This window comes from Ascaphus truei, chromosome 1 (genome assembly GCF_040206685.1).
Source record: "Ascaphus truei isolate aAscTru1 chromosome 1, aAscTru1.hap1, whole genome shotgun sequence".
NCBI lineage: Eukaryota > Metazoa > Chordata > Amphibia > Anura > Ascaphidae > Ascaphus > Ascaphus truei.
The window spans coordinates 345,650,375-345,670,617 of record NC_134483.1 but is presented as its reverse complement, the minus strand read 5'-3'; the positions used below and the strand labels follow the sequence as shown (position 1 = coordinate 345,670,617).

At 41.9% G+C, this 20,243-nt stretch overlaps 1 protein-coding gene across 4 annotated transcripts in view; it reads right to left on the bottom strand.

Moving 5' to 3' along the window:
• The window catches only part of TBCK (TBC1 domain containing kinase), a 245,872-nt gene that overhangs the window by 200,742 nt on the left and 24,887 nt on the right, over positions 1 to 20,243 (bottom strand). For all 4 annotated transcript variants that reach the window (XM_075608538.1, XM_075608520.1, XM_075608529.1 and 1 more), the window contains exons 4-5: positions 2,117 to 2,231; positions 805 to 878 (exon numbers count right to left, since the gene is read on the bottom strand). In XM_075608538.1, coding sequence (XP_075464653.1) covers positions 805 to 878; positions 2,117 to 2,231 — 189 coding nt within the window. The remainder of the gene's footprint in view (positions 1 to 804; positions 879 to 2,116; positions 2,232 to 20,243) is intronic.

Genomic DNA, 20,243 nt, shown 5'->3' with positions numbered 1-20,243 from the left:
ACGTAGTAATAATAATAATAGCATGTTCTTGTATAGCGCTGCTAGTTTTACGCAGTGCTTTACAGAGACATTTTGCAGGCACAGGTCCTTGCCCCGTGGAGCTTACAATCTATGTTTTGGTGAGGAACAGGGAGATAAAGTGACTTGCCCAAGGTCACAAGGAGCCGACACCGGGAATTGAACCACTGATTCAAACTCAGCGCCAGTCAGTGTCATTACTCACTGAGACACTCCTTCTCTCTTCTCCACTTGATGTCAAGTTTGTGTTTCTAAGGTTCTATGGTATTGTCCTACCATTGTCCTAAAAGAACACGTTTCAAATACACCAAGTTTTGCAGATCCTAAACTTAGCAAAATGATTTGAAGCTCATTCAAAACAACATCAATGTAAATATGTACATATGTGCTGTACCATGCAATGCTTTACAATGTACAAAAATATCCATAAAAACACTGGCCTCCCGGACAAAATACTACAACGTTTACAAGCCTGTAACAAACCGTCAACTATACAAAGATCAGGCACAAGCATTGAAGATTATGCCACAATGCATATTATATCAATAATTATTTTAATGAATTAATTCACATTCTGTAAGCATATCACAAATACTGTGCGGGGAAAATTAGAAATCTAAAAACAAAACAAAAAACAGGTAAATAAAAGAACGATTTCTTCAATGAAGGAATGTGTTACGTGGTACGTGGCTTATTCTGCAGCATTTCGTATGTACTATGATTGTTCTGCCACCTACTGATCAGTCCTACTCCAACATGAATAAAAAAAAAGAGACATTTTCTTACCCAATTGGGAAATCAACATCTGCACCATGAGCAGTCATATGATAAAGCCCAAATTTAGCCAGTTTGATGTGACCCTGAAATAGTAAATATATAAACAAGTCAATAAATACATTTTTGTTTGGTAACCAAGTAATGTTTCTGTGAAATATGAGCATTGGGATGTCAGGTAGTACAGTACTGTGGCAAAAGCACTAAATATCTGAAAGGATAGTTCAAATGGGTCAACTTATAATTATAATAATGTGAGCTAAAAATACAAGTTTGAAGCCATCTGATGAGAAGGAAAAAACAAAAACAAACATGCTAACACCCAATCTCATTAAAATAATATGGTGTTGTCTGCATTGTCCTTTTTGTCAAGTAGGGAAGAAAGGAGATTGGGTAGAAGCACCAGTTTATTATAACAGATGCTGCATTTATACAATAGGAATTGTTTATTTTCAAGGTTTGTATATAGGACCACACATTTTGCAGTGTATATCCACCACGTGAAACCCACATCCACAAAATCCAGTTGTGTTTTTTTGCTTTGCCCAAAAGGAATTTGACATCAAAACAGCAGCCTAAGGCTAAGGCCCCGGTCACGGCGCTCTAATGCGTGCCCGCGCTTTCGGCTGCGCGTTCCGGCGATTCCCCGGTCTGCAGCTCACTGCAGGAGCAGAGACCGGGGGGGGGCGTGCCGGAGGAGTGACGGGGGCGCGGCCATGACGTCACCCGGCAGGTTCGCCCTCATTGGCTGAACCGCCGGGGGGCGTGCCTAGCCGCTCGACGCGAGTTCCTGCTCTCAATTCTATTGAGAGCAGGAGTAGCTCTCGCGCGAGCGCTGCGGCCCCCCCCTCGCAGCGGGCCCGGCGCCGTTGCGGGGAGGGCTCTGGTGAGCGCAGCGTCCGCCACAGCGGACGCTGCAGCATGCAGCGGGGGCAAGGCCTAACTCAGCTCAAGCACGTAGGTCAGGGGTGGCCAACGCCAGTGCTCTGGGGCCACCAACAGGGCTGTTTTTAAGGATATTCCTGCTTCAGCACAGGTGGCCCTGTCATTCTGACTGACAACTGTTTAAGCCACCTGTGCTGAAGCAGGGATAATCCTTAAAACCTGACCTGTAGGTGGCGCTTGAGGACGGGAGTGGACCATCCGTTTACTGCAATAGGAAATAGCTTCAGTTTTGCAAAGATTCGATCCTGTTCGAATCACTTCAAGGTTATGACGCGTCAAAACACCTAACCAGTGGGAGATCACAAGTAATGTTGTGTATAAAGCAACAGAAACCTTAGGCATTTTTTTTATCAGTTTATTTTAAAGCGTCAAATCTCACCTGTCCATCGAGCAGTATATTATGAGGGGCGAGAGCCCTGTGGACCATTCCGTGGCGGTTCATGTATTCTAAACCTTGTAGGGCTTCAAAGGCAAGGTGCAGGATCTTTGAAGGGCTGCAACATAGATAATACATTAGCTCCTGAATCTGTATGTATACTAGATGACCTTGGGGCATGGACATTTATATCTTCACCCACGTGCCCTATCTATATTAGTATATTCTCTATACTGTCACTGTATTGTAATTTTTGTAAACAATTGCAAAGCGATGCATACCTGTTTGGCACTACATAAATATACATACATTGCATTTTCCCATAAAAACGTAAATATACATACATTATTTTAATAACAGTACTGCTCCAGGAGCAGTTTTTCCTCGCTCACTCAACAAAATGCCCACAAACATGTTAAATATTTTGTACTCTAAGAGCAGAGATTGATGACACAAAAGCAAAATCATAATCACAGCAAGTATACAGCAAACTATAGATATAACAAACAAGTATTCCGGACTAAAATTCTTATTTGAGTGTATTTCATGGCTACTGGACCACACATATTTCAATGGTCACACCCTTTATTCAGTATTTGAATGTGCAAGGGACACTAGCTCTCACCAAGGCCCATATTCAATATGCTGTGAAGCAGCTTGTCAGTGCTGGAGAAGAGATCAGCGCTATTCAAATGAATGGAACCAAAATGTTCTTCTGCACCGGGAAACAGGTTCACAGCAAATTCAATAAGGGCTTCTAATGAACAAGGTCTCACATCTTACTTTCATTTATACGAGTGGTCTAATACTCACTTGGAGCTAAAAGCTTTTACCAAAAAAGCATGGCACGCTCACAGAACGCGTATGTGCACAAATTCAATGACACGTATAATATTCCATACCGTTTACATAGAACGCGCATGCGCACCTACACAGCTGTACAGTGTAATTAATGCATCTATTTCTTCTCGATTATTTAACAGGTAACTGTATATGAGAGACAGCAAGAAGTCGTCAGTTGAAGATTGTATTATTGTAAGAAGACTGTATTATTTCCCAAGTACAGTATTTGTTATTTATCTCTAAGCTCTAATTTACCCTTACTAAATATGTCAAACTTTAAAAATACCTTTTTTGCCATCTGAAGTTTTTTTAATGGGAAGGGCGGGTATCATTGCATTTAGCTTAAAAACACACTAGCACCACCTATCGTACCCTGGAGTACTATAGCAGCCGCAAAACTCAATTTTGCAGTCGTGGTCACGGGGTCGCAACATGGAAATAAATACCAGGGATTTACACTTCGGCAACATCTGTATTTATACTTTTATGCTCTATGTGCCTGACCATTTCACTTCCCTGAGCACTGTCTAAAGTGATGAACAGTGTAGCTTGCCCTTGTGACGTACTGTACACTAGTGCCTATTTAGCCTCTTGCTAGATTATCAATGGTCCACACAGGGATGCTTCTGTGAAGGTTTTTTTTTTTTTAAACTGCATTAGATTGGGAACACTGAAATCGCAAAGTCGGAGTGAAGAAAAGCTGGAATCCCTCAGACATTATGTTGAAGGTTGCCCACAAGACACTTTTTCCATCACCTGAGGAATGGCTCTCTTTTTTTACCATCTTCAGGCTATTTTGCTACAAACAACCACTGTTAAGATCATATGAGCTGAAATTCATTTACCTATTCAATATACTGGATTTATCATCAAAAACGTATCACATTGTGTTCACTACTTGCAGTCTTTGCGTGAACTCTATTTCCCATTACAAAATATATTAATGCTATGAAAAGGCAATTTTATTTACATATTCAGAGCTTAGAACACACAATTTATTGTATGAAATAATGTGCCCATATAATCATAAAAATGTGATTTGCAACATCAGCCTCATGGTGGCAGCAACTCACTTTAAAGTGGACTGGTTCTCTAAAGATCTTTATTTACTGCTCCTTAGATGGAGAAGCACCAATCCCCACCAGAAGCCTATTTGCGTGTAATTCATACAATGTTGGTATCTTGCCCCCTGAGCATGTCCTGCTCTCCTTTAAAAAATAATGCTTTTCAAGTGCTAAAAATTATTTTCTTCATCTCTACCCTCTGAGTTTAACATTGTAACCTTTAGACTGGAATAGGCTCTGGTGAAGTTTTAGTCACTTAATATTTAAATGCAGGTTGCTCTTGAACTAAACATCATATTTTAAAAAAGAAAAGGAAAAAAAAAGAGCCCATGTTCAAGTAGCCCATTGTAAGTAGCAAGCAAAGTGAAGTTTATTGTCCTGATTCCTGAATTTGCACTACGCTGGAAAGGAGGATATTTATCTACCCAGACTGCATATCTCAGTCCTTTACTATTGCTGTGATGTCACCTATACTATTTGTATTTGCTATGGCCTCACTTTTTTTAAATTATGCACTTCTTTCTACCAGCCTCGTTATGTCTGTACTCTATTCATATATCTCCATCTCTCCTTCCTTCACCACTTCTTAGTTCATATGAACTCCTTTCTTACCTGCGTCCTGTGACTACACAGCTATACCGCCTGCACTAAAACACACCCCTACAAATCATCCTCACATTGTCTTTCTTTCCATGCTTCTCCTCCTTGCTTCTGGGGATATCTCCCAATCCTGGTCCCTGCGTTATTTCTACTTGCTCTGCTCCTCGCCTGCCAAATTCAACTTCTACTCCTTCTGGTGTCAACCCCTCCAACCTCATACCCATCCCCTGCCACTCTCCCTCCTCTCTGCCTTTCTCCTGTGCCCTTTGGGATGCTCGCTCCCTTTCTAACAAGTTCCTCTCTGTCCATGACTTTCTTTCTCACTCTGCTCCTATTTGCTATAACTGAGACCTTGCTCACCCAGTTTTGCTCTGGAAGCTGCCCTCTCTTATGGTAGCCTTTCTTTCTCCTACACTCTGCGCCCTGATGGCAGGGGTGGAGACGTGAGACTCCTGCTCTCCTCTATCTGCCGTTACCAAACCCTTCCTATTCCTCACTCTCTTGCTTTTCCCTCCTTTGAGGCTCACACTGTCCACATCTTTCCTCCTCTCCTTGTACACGTGGCGGTCATCTATCACCCACCTTCCTCTACTCACCCCCCTTCTGCATTTCTCTCTCCCTTTGAATCCTAGCTCTCTTTCTTTCTCTCCTCAGACTCCCCTGTTCTTCTCCTTGGGGACATCAACTGCCACATTGATGACCCCTTTCTCCCCCGGGTTTTCCGCATTCTCTCTCTAACCTCTTCTTTTGGCCTTCAACAGTGGACTGCAGCCAGCACCCCTAAGGATGGCCACTACCTAGACCTGGTCTTCATTAAAAAATAAAATTTCTCTCTCCGATTTCTCCATTTCCCCCTTTCCTCTCTCTGACCATCACCTTATCTCATTTTCTCTCTCTCGCTTCTCTGGAGGAAATCTCACACACTCGCAGACTTCCTTCACAACAAATATATGCTATCCTGTTTCAACTCTGCCCTTTCAGGATAAACAAACCTACTTATCTTCACTAATCAACACGCACAAGTCACAACAACTCTTCTCTGTCTTTGATTCTACTCAGACCACCCTCAGCTGCCTCTTCTTCCTCCATCTCACCTCAGATCCTAGCTGATTTGGAGGGTGGCTCCTCCTTCCCTAGTCTGAAGCTCACCCCCTCCCACTTTTAAATGGTTAAAGCTTACTCCATTCCACCTTCCACACCCATGGGAACGTGCGTGCAGTTTGATTGCGACAAATCTGATACAGAGTGCTTTTCCTAGTAATGTACAGGTTAATAAGAGCTTCAATCAGACTTAGAACTATGCAACTAATTTTGACAGATTTATTATAAATCATTCTTCCTGGTAATGTACAGGTTATTAAGAATGTATTTTAGTGTTAGGACCCTTGAGACGTGGTCTGCCTTGGAGGGGCTCAAGGGCTTACAACACTTTGGCCAAAGAGTTAAACTAAAAGACCATTTTATTCAAAAGATATTGATATCTATATATATCTATATATATATATCTATATATCTATATATATATCTATATATATATATATATATATATATATATATATATATATATATATATATATATATATATAGCAACTGTAAATATTCCTGAATGTTCATTTGCATGTCTTAGACAGGTCTGCAACCCAGCAAAGGCTGGGGTAAGATGCAAAGCCAGTAAACCCACTCACAGACTACCCATCAAGGTTGAAACATGTCTGTGAGTGGGTTTACTGGCTTTGCATCTTACCCCAGCCTTTGCTTTAAAGCTGTGTTTAAAGCAGCATACATTGGCTTAAGGGTTGCTCATGTAATGTGAGCATGAGATAAAAAGTGGCACTGTGTGCTCATTTGCATGTCCTTTCCCAGAATCCCTTGCTGCAGTGGAAGTGCTGTTTGCTGGGTGATAATGGTGAAAGACAGGGTTGCAGACCTGTCTAAGACATGCAAATGAATATACAGGAATATTTACAGTTGCTTTATGCTTTACTGTGGAGGGTTTTAGTCACTTTTTTTTACCCACCATAACCTTAATAGTGGTGGTGATTACCTACTCTTATCTCATTTGAGCAAATGTCAGTAAGCCAACCTCACACTGATGATACCCATCAAGGTTGAAACATGTCTGTGAGTGGGTTAACTGACATTGCATCTCCCAAGTCCTTGCTTAAAAGCTGTGTTTAAAGCAGCATGCATTGGCTAAGGGTTGCTCATGTAATGTGAGCATGAGATAAAAAGTGGCACTGTGTGCTCATTTGCATGTCATTTCCCAGAATCCCTTGCTGCAGTGGAAGTGCTGTTTGCTGGGTGATAATGGTGAAAGACAGGGTTGCAGACCTGTCTAAGACATGCAAATGAATATACAGGAATATTTACAGTTGTATGTATATATATATATATATAGTATGTTATTTAAGGAAAAGATAGAATCCATACGTCAGAACATCCCCTCTGTTTCCTCCTCCCATCCTACATCGCTTCCTAACTCTCCTCCTGCCTTGACTCTTTTTCTGCTGTATCAGAGGAGGATGTGTCTCTGCTGATCTCCTCTTCTCCCTCTACCACTTGCCCTCTTGACCCCATTCCCTCCCATCTCCTACAACCTCTTGCTCCTACTATAATCCCTACGCTTGCACACATTTTTAACTCCTCCCTCTATCTGGTACCTTTCCCTCCTCCTTCAAACATACAACAGTTATACTATTACTCAAAAACAGCAAGCTTGACCCTAACTGTCTTTCTAACTATCAACCTGTCTCCATCCTGCCTTAAACTCCTTGAATGTCTTGTATTCTCTCGCTTGCTCCATTTTCTCAACATCTATTCTCTCCTTGACCCTCTACAATTTGGCTTCCGCACTGCTCACTCCACTGAAACAGCCCTTACTAAAATAACTAATGACCTCCATGCTGCCAAAGATGGAGGTCAGTACACTCTGCTAATATTACTCAACCTCAACCGCAGCATTTGATACCATGGACCACCCTCTTCTTCACATTCTCCATAATCTTGGTATTCGTAACAAAGCTCTACCCTGGATCTCCTCTTCCCTCTCCCATCGTACTTTCAGTTTCTCTTCTGGCAACACCTCCCCCTCCTCTATCAATCTCTCTGTGGGGGTACCCCAGGGCTCTGTCCTGTGACCTCTTCTCTTTTCTCTGTACACACTTTCTCTAGGTGACCTAATCACATCTCTTGGGTTTAAATATCACTTCTATGCTGATGAGACACACATTTACTTTTAAACCCCTGACCTTACACCTGATGTACAGACCAACGTTTCTGAATGTATCTCTGCGATATCATCCTGGATGGCCCTCCACCGACTTAAACTTAACATGGCAAAAACAGAGCTTCTCATACTTCCTCTCAAACCTGGCCCTACTACCTCCTTCCACACTACTGTTGGAAGTACTATAATTCACACAGTAGCCCAAGCACGCTGCCTAGGGGTCACACTCGACTCCTCTCTCACATTCTCATCTCACATTCACAACGTATCTAAAACCTGTTGCTTTTTCCTCCACAATATTACTAAGATACGCCCTTTCCTCTGTTGCTCGACTGCTAAAACTCTGACACAGGCCTTCATTCTCTCCCGTCTCGATTACTGTAACCTCCTGCTGTCCGGCCTTCCTGCCTCTCACCTGTCTCCCCTACAATCTATCCTAAACGCTGCTGCCAGATTCACGCTACTCTTTCCTAAATCTGTCTCAGTGTCTCCCCTGCTGAAATCTTTTTCCTGGCTTCCTATCAAATCCCGCATCTTGCACTCAATTCTCCTCCTCACTCTTAAAGGTTTACACTCTTCTGCTCCTCCTTACATCTCAGCCATTTCTCTCTATGCACCATCCAGACTCATGCATTCTGCTCAAGGATGTCTTCTCTCTACCCCCTTTGTATCTAAAGCCCTCTCCCCCCTCAAACCTTTCTCACCGACTACAGCACACCTCTGGAATGCCCTTCCCCTCAATACCAGACTAGCACCCTCTCTATTTGTTATTTATATGATTGTCCCGTGTATTACTACTGTGAAGCGCTATGTACATTAATGGCGCTATATAAAGACATATATATATATATACATACATACAAAGGGCAAGACGAGAGCTCTTCAAATAAATAGTGATCAGCGCAGGCATCTGCTTTAAACCTGCAACATCCCCAAACATGTTATTTTTGCTCAACTTGGCTGAACCGTGGCGTTACTCAGATCTGGTCCGTGGTCATCAGACCTCCAGGGATACCCCCCCCCCCCCCCCCCCCCCCCGTTTCCAGGGATTTGCTGTTTTTGGTGCAAATTTTGACCCAAATGATATTTATTTTTTTTACAAACATGACCACAGGGTCACAACAAAAAGCCGCAATGCTCTCTTCTAGTGATGTGGCAACTTTCCATTGGCCACAGGTACAAGCCCTGACCCCATGACCATTTCTTCCCTTCCCCGGACAACACAGTTTAGCCAACGGAAACAACGAGGGTTCCTGGAGGTCAGGGGATCACACACTAGCTCTGGGAGTCCCCACGGTTCAGGTACTGCTTCTGTAAGATATGAGCAGCAGAGGCATACTGTGCTGATGTCAGAGAACTGAGAAAATCTAAGCATATGGTGTTTAACGTGCAATTTAGTATCAAGCAAACAGACATTCCTGACTGGAAGCAAAACTAAGAGGTGCTGTTTGACATTTATGATTAATATTGACAACTTGCAGTCAGTGTGCATATATTGAACGGAAATTTACACACGCACCTAAAATAAGCTTAGCTATCAAAAGTGTAACAGACCACTGATTCATGAACTAGCACTGGTTCTTGGACTATCCCACGTTAGTTCCTAAAAGACTCTGCATTGATAGCTAAACGTGAAGCAGTGCATGCTGGGAGCTGCAGTTTTACTGCTCAGAGAATAGCTCCCTGTGAGCGTATTTGTAGTGGAGCTTTGTATAGGAGGTGGAATAACATTACCTGGCATTTCATCCATAACGGTTCTTACCATCATGAATATAATGTTTAGCAGTCCTTCCATAGTAGAGGGTTGGAACCAGTGTCATAGACAGCCTTTTGCCCATATTCAGGTAAGAACGTCTCCTCACACATGATCTATCCAATTGCCAAATTGGTAACATGTTAGATTGAGATATTCAGTGTGAAAAGAAGCAGGGCACACTGAATACAACACAATGAATGGAACTCACGACCTGCACTACTAGGCAGGTGTTCCATGAATTCTCAGAAAGTATTGGAATGGAGATGGCAGATTACACAGTAATTCTCTCTAAGCCTTTGTCTGACAGCAGGGTGTTTGCAGGCTTGCTGCTTTAACCTCGCAGGAAAGGTGCAATTATATTTCACCAAACAAGGGGGTTTTCAGCTGTAAAATAGACGGGGTCCTGTAGAGTAGACCACCAGGTTTCGAGAAGATTGCAGCTTTAAAGTCTTAAGACAAAGTTGAACATTTTTAAAAGGTGATGCTGGTAGGGATCCAATCAAAGGGCCGGTCAAATTTCCAGGGACATGTTTTTCACAGGTTGCTTCCAAGAAGGATCTATCCCTAATGCATTCTGGATAATCTTTGCAAAATCAATTTTAAACACATGTGCATTGTATTAGGTTAGATTAACATTTATTTCATTCGAGAGCCAGTAATAGAGGCATTTATAATAAATATCTTAAACATGTCAAAACAGTTTCCTTTTTATCAGAAAGTGCCCTACATTATGACACTGGCTATTGAAGTGGTGATATTGACAAAAATACTGTATGCCCTGCATAAAGTAATGGAGGTTTGCATGCAATTCATTAATGCAAGCTACAGATCACATTTTGTGTTTTCAGGCATTCATAACGCCTCCGAGGCAGAAGGGATCTACAATGTATTCTTCGGTTCTATTGTGGTTAAAATGTATTATGTGTATTGATGGGAGTGAAGAATTATGTGTATTGTGGAGAGGGCGGTATTTTTTGCATTGAGGAGAGTGGGGGGGGGGGGGGTGTATTGGGGAAGGGTGTGTGTGTGTGCTGCTGTACTCTTTAATTACCCAGCTCTCTCAAGTCAGCGGAGGAGGAAGCACGTGGTTCGCTGCAGAGGAGGGTGGTAGAAGGCGGCGGGGGCCGCCCCTAAGGTGAGAAATGTTTGTTGCTTACCCAGCTTTCTCAACTGGCCTCGTCATTAATGGGAGGGGGTTTATTATGTGAATGAGGGGGGTTCTGTATTGGTGGGAGGGAGGTTGTGTGTATTGGGAGAGGGAGGGGAGAGCTGGGGGTGTGGGAGATAGAAATGGGGTCTCGCAAAGTCGCCGATGGTCGTAGTCATTTGATATTATCGATTAAAGACGAAAAATTTAGGGGCGGCAAAAAAAAAGTATGGGCCTAAGGGCGGCAAAACTGTAAATCCGCCACTGGCAGTAGCACATCCATAGTTAAGGTTTGATCTAGATTTCCATAATAAAACCCCTGTTTCAATTGCTCATAACTCTCAGAAATTTACCATGCCATCTGAATTTTGGATTTTAGATCGGATTGGTAATATGAATGTGTGCAGAAAATGTGAGCACAATCTGTTCAGTTATTTTTGAGTTACAAGGAAGACAACATTAGGGGTTTTAAAAGTTCGTAACCTATAGTTTAATATGGGAAGTTTGACCTCCCCCCTTCCCCCCCCCCACACCCTGTAACTCAAAGAGGAAAGAATAGATGTGTGAAATTTGGCGTGGAGTTAGTGGCTTAGGGGTAGATGTACCTTTCAGTGGTTGGCTTTTAAAAGGATAAGGTGTTTTGGAGAAATAGGTTAAAATATAAAAAAAATGCACCATCAACTCCACATATGGGGAAATCTGAAGCCTCGTCACTCGCATCTCTCCCAGACTACAGATCCCCCCAGTCCTGATGTCCGATGGATACATTCCCACTGAACATCCTCTGGTCCTCACTCACAGGGTCTCCTCGCCAGGGCCGCCAACACAAATCATGGGGCCCGGGACAAATGAAAGGAGCAGGGCCCTGGGTGGGTGAATGACGGTGGGTGGGAGACAGTGACTGGGTGACAGAGACTGGGTTGGTGGGAGACAGTGACTGGGAGACTGCGACTGGGTGGGTGGGAGACAGTGACTGGGTGGGTGAATGACGGTGGGTGAATGACAGTGATTGGGTGGGTGGATGACAGTGATTGGGTGGGTGAATGACAGTGATTGGGTGGGTGGATGACAGTGACCGGGTGGGCGGATGACAGTGACCGGGTGGGCAGATGGCAGTAACCGGGTGGGCAGATGACAGTGACTGGGTGGGCGGATGACAGTGACAGGGTGGGCGGATGACAGTGACAGGGTGGGCGGATGACAGTGACAGGGTGGGCGGATGACAGAGACAGGGTGGGCGGATGACAGAGACAGGGTGGGCGGATGACAGTGACAGGGTGGGCGGATGACAGTGACAGGGTGGGCGGATGACAGTGACAGGGTGGGCGGATGACAGTGACAGGGTGGGCGGATGACAGTGACAAGGTGGGCGGATGACAGTGACAGGGTGGGCGGATGACAGTGACTGGGTGGGTGGGAGACGGTGACTGGGTGGGTGGGAGACGGTGACTGGGTGGGTGGGAGACGGTGACTGGGTGACGGTGACTGGGTGACAGTGACTGGGTGGGTTGGGAGACGGTGACTGGGTGACAGTGACTGGGTAGGAGAGAGTGACTGGGTGACAGTGACTGGGTGGATGGGAGACGGTGACTGGGTGACAGTGACTAGGTGGGTGACAGTGACAGTGGGTGGGTGACAGTCAGTGACTGGGTAGGTAACAGTGACAGTGGGTGACAGTGACTGGGTGACTTACCTTGACCGGGTGGGTGCAGCTTGCCGCCGGACACTTTCCCCTCCTGCCCCCGATATCCCCGCGGCAGCTGCCCGGGGCGGGAGGTGGGCTTGGGGGCACGGGAGGTGGACTTGGGGGGGGGGAGGGAGCAACGGGAGGTGGGCCCTGGGGGAGGGCGGGAAGCGGGCCGCAGGAGGAGCTGGTACTTCCCCCTCCGTCCCACGTTGGGAGCGGGCCCTGCTTGCTCTGCGCATGCGCGCCGGGACCGCGGGGAATCGCAGCCATTTTTTTAACTTATTTTTTTCTTCAATTTATTTAATTAACTGGGGCCCGGGACACAAGTACCCTTTCTACCCCGCTGTTGGCGGCCCTGCTCCTCGCTCTGGGAAAGGGAAATTACTGGACATAGATATGAGGGGCAGTTACTGAGGTAAAATAGATACGAGTGGCATTGGAAAAATTAACAGTTGTCAGTGCTGGTCAGAGTGGAAATGGGCGCTTTCTTGGTTACATTGCATTAAATATATACAGTAGATATATATATATATATATATATATAATGTATGTATATATATATATATATATATATATATATATATATACAGTGGTTGACAAATCACCAAAAAATCTACTCGCCACACAAAAAAAATCTACTCGCCACCTAGTACCAAACGTGTGCTGCTTGGGCCAATATTTACTCGCCCGGGGGTTAAATCCACTCGCCCGGGGCGAGCAAATGTATAGGTTTGTCGAACATATATATATATATATACATATATATATATATATGTATAGGTTTGTCGAACATATATATATATATTGGGGTGCACTGCAAATGATTGCTGTAGCATAGAAAGAGGACAACTCACTTCTGTAAAAAAAATAATACACACACAATATATATTGTGATACCATCACTGTCCTCTAGGTGCTAGAAGGGTGCTTTCCAGTCTACAGAGAGTTAATCTTCCCTAGAGAAAATAGCAGCAGCTGCAAATTAATCAGCCTGGTCTGAATGAACAAAAAATCCTTTTAAAGGCAGACACAGAGCTACCATTGAGATACTGACTGCTGTTCCTCAGAGAGTGGGGGACAGAGAAGCGTCCTCCCCAGCTGTGGAAGCTGGCACAGATCTCTATGCCCACTGGACGGTGGCCTGCTGGGTCTGCCTAAATCATTTATCCCAGGAAAGAAGAACGAGAGACCATGCTGAAGCGGGGATATTCTGTCCTTGGCATTGGACTTACAGAGGAGAGATTCTCTGAGCTCACGTGGGGACGATTTCCCCTAGGAAGGAAGGCTGCGCTGAAGCGGGGACGTCTGCTCCAAACAGTAGACTATCAGATAAAAAAAAAAAAAACCTTTTATTGCCGTGTGCAGAGCAATCTGTGTAGATTGTTGCATATTCCTGGGCATGTTTTTTGGGGTGGGAATCAGTTTAGCTGGCCATCCAGTTAGTGAGGGCTAAAGCTACGGTGAAGTTAGTTTTCCTTAAAGGGAATAGGTGTTACTTTTTTGTGTTGTTTTTGACTTAAAGGGTCGGTGGGCCTATTGGTGTATGATTTAATCCTGTAAATAAACCCCCTGTATAGTGAAATACCATGTTTCCAGCCTTAATCTCGGACTAAAAGTGACTGCAACGTGGTGTGGGCATCACTCTCTCTCTACATATATCTATATATATATATATATATCTATATATATATATATATTCATGTAGAGGTATCAGTACCGTGTTAACCGAGCTTCAATAATCAAAAAATAAAATAAAAAATAAATAATAAAATAAATGGTATCATCTATTTATTTTTTCATATATATATATATATATATATATATATATATATATATATATATATATATATATATATATATATATATATATATACATACATACACACACACACACACATACGTATGTATGTGCAGTATATTTGTACGCGCGCACACACACACAAAAAAAAAAAAAGTAGCGCTATCAGTGTGTGGGTGTAAGTGCGTTCTATAAAATGATGATGAATGAAATTGTGATGTTAGTGCAGAAAAATAATAATTTAAAATGTCTTGTCTCGACCACTATAATCTCCTACTGGCTACTCGTCTCGTCTGTCCCCTCTCCACTCAATTGTTTCTCTCACACAACTCACCTTTATGCAAATCCGTATGTTGGATTCCCATGTGTTCCAGAATCTAATTCAAGAATTAACAAAGCCATCATATAAACAGAGAGAGAGTAACAGCAAAATAGAAAGAAGCAAGAGTGAAAATGGATGTGAAGTGGAAGACAAGAATGTATTCGAGCAAAAGATGTCGGCTAAAAGATAGAGAGATATCTGGAAAGGACAGAGGCATTGTGAAGCTATGTATTATTGACACAATTCAGAACTAAACAATTAAGGCTCAAATAACACTGCAGCACCATAAAACACAAGCATTGGGACTCACTTTATTGTACAATCAAATCTGTTTCCTTTCATAACAAACAATATCAAACAGAATGTGCTTGAAGGCTGGAAACACGGTACATAGTTGCTTATCTAATATTTGGTTGTGTATGTTAGGAGCATGGTACAAGAAACGGTGCCAAACCCGGAATGAATGGAAACTTGTTGCAAGCTACGAATAATTAAATATGACTTTTTTTGGTACGCGGTCAAAGATTTTTAAATTAGGTTTCTGGTAGGTATGTTGATCCGGTCCCAGCAAATGTTACTCTGCTTTACCGCACTTTGTGGTTACATTGTATATATTGATACCCAAGAGGTACATTTCCGTAAACATCAAGGAAAACAGCCAAAACCTCAATGGTCCTGTTACCTTTCTAACCAGAGGGAAAAACAAAATGCATATTATTAAAGCCAGTGCTACTTATACAACCATCCTTATTTTTTTTTTTTTTTTTTTTTTAAATAACAAATTGTTGGGTTTTTTTTGCCTTTCCAACCCGATTACATAAATCACTGTAAAATCCTTCGCTATTCTTCCTTTCAGAGAAATATTGATGCATAAACCGTTTTGTGTGTCCCCTTAAATGGAAATTGTCTAAAAAAGCTTCCTAACCGAGCACTGAACAACAGAATTTTGGAATGTTTGCTACATTGCTCTTCTGCTCCTCCTTACATCTCAGCCCTAATTTCTCACTATGCACCATCCCGACTTTTGCGTTCTGCTCAAGGTCTACTCTCTACCCTCATTATATCTAAAGCCCTCTCCAGCCTAAACCCTTTCTAACTCACTGCCACATACCTCTGGAATGCCCTCCCCCTCAATACCGGACTAGCACCCTCTCTATCCACCTTTAAGACACACCTTAAGACACACCTGCTTAACGAAGCATATGAGTAGCTCCGTGGATTATGCTAGACACATGATACATAAAGCTTGGCCCCCTGCAGACACACTTACCAGAACTCCCTCCTACTGTCTCTGTACGTTTTTCCTACCTACCAATTCGACTATAAGCTCCTCAGAGCAGGGACTCCCCTTCCGAAATGTTACTTTTATGTCTGAAGCACTTATTCCCATGATCTGTTATTTGTATTATTTGTCCCGTGTATTACTACTGTGAAGCGCTATGTACACTAATGGCGCTATATAAATAAAGACATACATACATACATTGTTACCTCAATTATACATGAGCAGTTAGCCAACCGCTCAAGCAAGCATTAGATACTGTATAGTATATGATAGTTGCTATAATACTGTTCGCAGTTAGGCTTTAGGGCCTACATTTGCACAGCGATTCAAATACTGTACATTTTAATTTATTAAACAACTATTAGGTTGCTAAATTGCGAGATGCTTTCCATTTATTGCATTTTCAATATATATTGGTAAATTGGACTGGGAGAGGAGACTTTGCTAACAGTTGTGAATGCTTAATTAGCTATTTCAGTCCATGCTAAACTTATGCTCACAGCCACACAGCATTTTACCACAAAGTCATAGCAGTGATTCTGTAAATTTGTTTTTTTTTTTTTATGGCAGATTGACGATTAAAGCAATTTTCTACTGAAGGAAGTGCAGATGATTTGCAAAGCAGGCTTGAGCATCACAATTCTGATGTATACACTTCAGAAACCCATTGTGTTTCACACACGATGGGTGACATATAAAGAAACCTGGCAAGCAATAACAAAATGATGCACTTTCACGGATCTTTAGTAGCTACAGTATATTATGATCCCATGCCGCATGTCAGGGATGTATTCTGTTCTCTATCAAACATTTTAAAGGGCCCTTATTCTATGTGTTGAAGGGCCCGTTTTCGGCACAGCAAATACAGGAATTGGCGTGATCCCATGAAGTCCAATGCTATTTCTGGGTGGGAGAATTTGTCTCATGCTGAAAGCTTGACTCACTCACTCTAAAGTAAATTGATTTGGGAAAGTCGGAACCATAGTAATGACAAACAAAAAAGTCTGCCAGTGGTAACAAATGAAGCACACACTGTACATGCACAATGTGCATAGATATTTGGAAATTAATAGATATTTGGCATAGATATTTGGAAATAGTACCAGAGGGCACCTGGAGATGGATGGATCACAGAATGGATGACTAAATCTAACTATTAGTTATAAGCAAAGTGCTAAATCAATCAAAATTAGCATATGCCAATAGCCAAGCCTGGCACTCATGTTCAATTGGTAAAAGGCTCTGTTTTTGCCAAGTGTCTGTATTCCATCATCTTACACATTTTAATAACCAAATATATCAAATGGAGATCTGCTAATCTGAAAATAAGAAATAACGGAAAAACTTGATCTAACAGATCAAGACAGCAGCATTTTACACTCCTATTACTGAGTGAGCGGCTGCAGTCTTTATAACCCTCATATTAGCCCACACACAAAATAAACGTATTTACTCTGGCAGTAAGTCGCCAGTCATCAACATTTTCCAGTTTTCCTCATAGATACAATAATAATTTGAAGAATCACACAGTCTTCAATAGTAGCACAAATCCAAACCAGCACAAATTCAAACATTCGATGGCCCAGATCTAGAGGTCCATTAGCCAAAATGTATGCCTTAATGTGCATCTTCATAGCTGGACAATGCTGCATTAAGTCCTGTTTCCACCTGGAAAACGTATTGCATAAGGTATAACAGACATTAGTGATAACCATATGCAAAAGAGGCGTTTTCCTTAACTACGCCTAGAGAGATTTCAGTAATAAAATGGGAAATATGCTCATGTGGATATGCAAAGTATATTCAAATAATTATAATGAGCATATTCGCCAGGTATCACAGGTGTGTTCAGATTTGTGCACAGGTCTCTCTCCATATACTGTATCAAAGGAGTCTTTTGTTGGTATAGAATTCACTTGATGCTTTACAAATATAGGGCTCCTTCATTTATAAATATGTTGTTTTTGCCGTTGTTTAGCTTTGTGAATATGGGTTAACCCTAGGGAAAATAATTTCTGTCGCTGACTTTGGTACCGTCAAGTTATGAGCACTCCGTTATATATGGATTTGGGCACATCGGGTTTAGGATTCCTGAGAAACTCGATAACGACGAAACGCGTTGAATCCAGTCCCTGGCGCAGAGTACCAGAGGTCCTGGCAGCCAGAGACACATCGTGACAGCACTTCGCCCTTACCATCGTCACTACCAGAAGTGACACACGCGGAAGATCCAAACATACACGCCGGTGCCCAGAACGCCAAGGAGACCGGGCTTTCGTGCAATTCACTTATTTTAAGTGCAAAATGTGAGTACATTTTTATCTATGTGCTGATGTTCATGAAAGCATCTTCTAAATATACTGCACCATAACAGTCTCTCTCTTTTGTATGGATACGTTGTGTGGAAGAATTTACCTCGTCTGTGTGATCTACATCGGGGTCTGCAATTGCCATTTGCTCCAATCAGAGAGAGAAAGAGTATCTGATATGTGCTTTTCCTTTGGATAAAGTGTGAGTTGAATTTTAACCTACAACTGCCCACACGTTCTTTTTCATAATATTGGTTGCACTATGTTGTGTTTCTTTATCTTCTTCATGGAAATGCTGTGAGCCATCCCAACCATAACTGGTGGACATTTACTGGGGGGGTCAACAATTATATTAGAGGCAAATATACTTGAACCCATATGACAAGGAAGGTTCTGAAATCCATTTTGATATACCTCCTAATTTAACCAAAGATCATTAGGTTATGGGAGAAGGAGCGGCTCAGTGAGTAAAGACACTGACGCCATTTTGAGTAATGCATTGTGTCGGATAACCGAGGACTACCTGTACAGTAATATTTACAGTTGCTATATTATATTTATATATATATATATATATATATATATATATATATATATATATATATATATATATATATATACATACATACATACATACATACACACACACACATATATATATAATATTCAAAAGTTAAAAAAAATAGTCATCTACAAATTATATAATATAAGAATGTAATCAACTTGCAAATAATTTCCATGAAGACCAAACATTTCCACATTCATGTTGACTCTCTCTCAAGACGCTAGTCATTTTTCCCCTGCCTCTTATCCCAGTTATATTGTATTTATTTATTTTTAGATGTGATCAATACCCAGAGGATTTGGATGGTTCTCACACCTACTATAGCGTGCCTAGTTGCCAAAACATATATTTGAGTTACTAAAAGATATGTGTTTGATAATTTGTAAAGGTTTTGAGATCCACAGGTCTCACTGGATCTGTTGGCCTGTACAATCCTTTATCAGTTTAAACACCCTCTTTCCCAAAGATGAAAAACGGAGATGCGGTGCAACCCCAATTGAATAAAAATGCTGAGCGAGTGAGCTCCAATAAAAAGTCGTTTATTAGGTCATGTTCAAAAAAGGTACAAAAAAGAATACAAACCTACGTGTTTCGTGCCGTTGATAAAAGCACCCAATGGCACAAAACGCGTAGGGGGTTTCTTTTTTTGTACCTTTTTTAACATAACCTAATAAACTACCTTTTTATTGGAGTTCACCCTCTCAGCATTTTTATGCAATTGGTGGTGCACCGCATCTCCGTTTTTTTAATCTCTGTTCCTATATTCAGTGATCTGCACACCGAAGGTTCCCGGTTTTGACCTTTAACACCATCAGGACTTATTCTTTCAACAACATGTGAGTGTTGTCACTATTATGATTGGACAAGTGGTGCTAAGTAATTCCTGGTTGCTGCGCTTTTTTACTTATGAAAAGTCCAGGTAGGCACATCGTCATACACACACAGGTCTGGCCACTCTTCGTTTCTTAAAGATGCAGTTCAGTCAATATCCTGCATGTGTGTTTTTTTTTAATAAATCAGTTCTGTAGTAAGAAAAAATACTTTTAGCATTTTCTGTTTTTAAAAAAACAACTTTGAAAGACCAATTTTCTTGTTTTCTATTTTAACAGCCATTTGCTAAGGCACTGCCCCTTCATGTCCTGTCGCAAGCCCTGGCACACCCCTTTGTCAGCCCTGCCCTCCCTCTAGCACATGTCAGTGCAGGAGTGCTCATGAATATTCATGAGCTTCCACTGACAGACAAGCAGAATATAAACAGATCCCTTCACTAATTATATCACCAAATTTCGACCTATCAATACATGGAGAACGAATTGACCTGCAGCTATACAGTTCTTTAGGTAATTAGAGATTGCACACATGAAACTATTGAAGTAAAAAAATAAATTAAAAAGAAAAAAAAAGACTGAACTGCAGCTTTAAAGGTCAATTTTTAAGGGAAACCTAATTATTGCAATCAGAGATATGACTAATCATACAGTGCCTTAACTCTTTAGAGCAATATATACCTTTTTAGGATTACTAATCA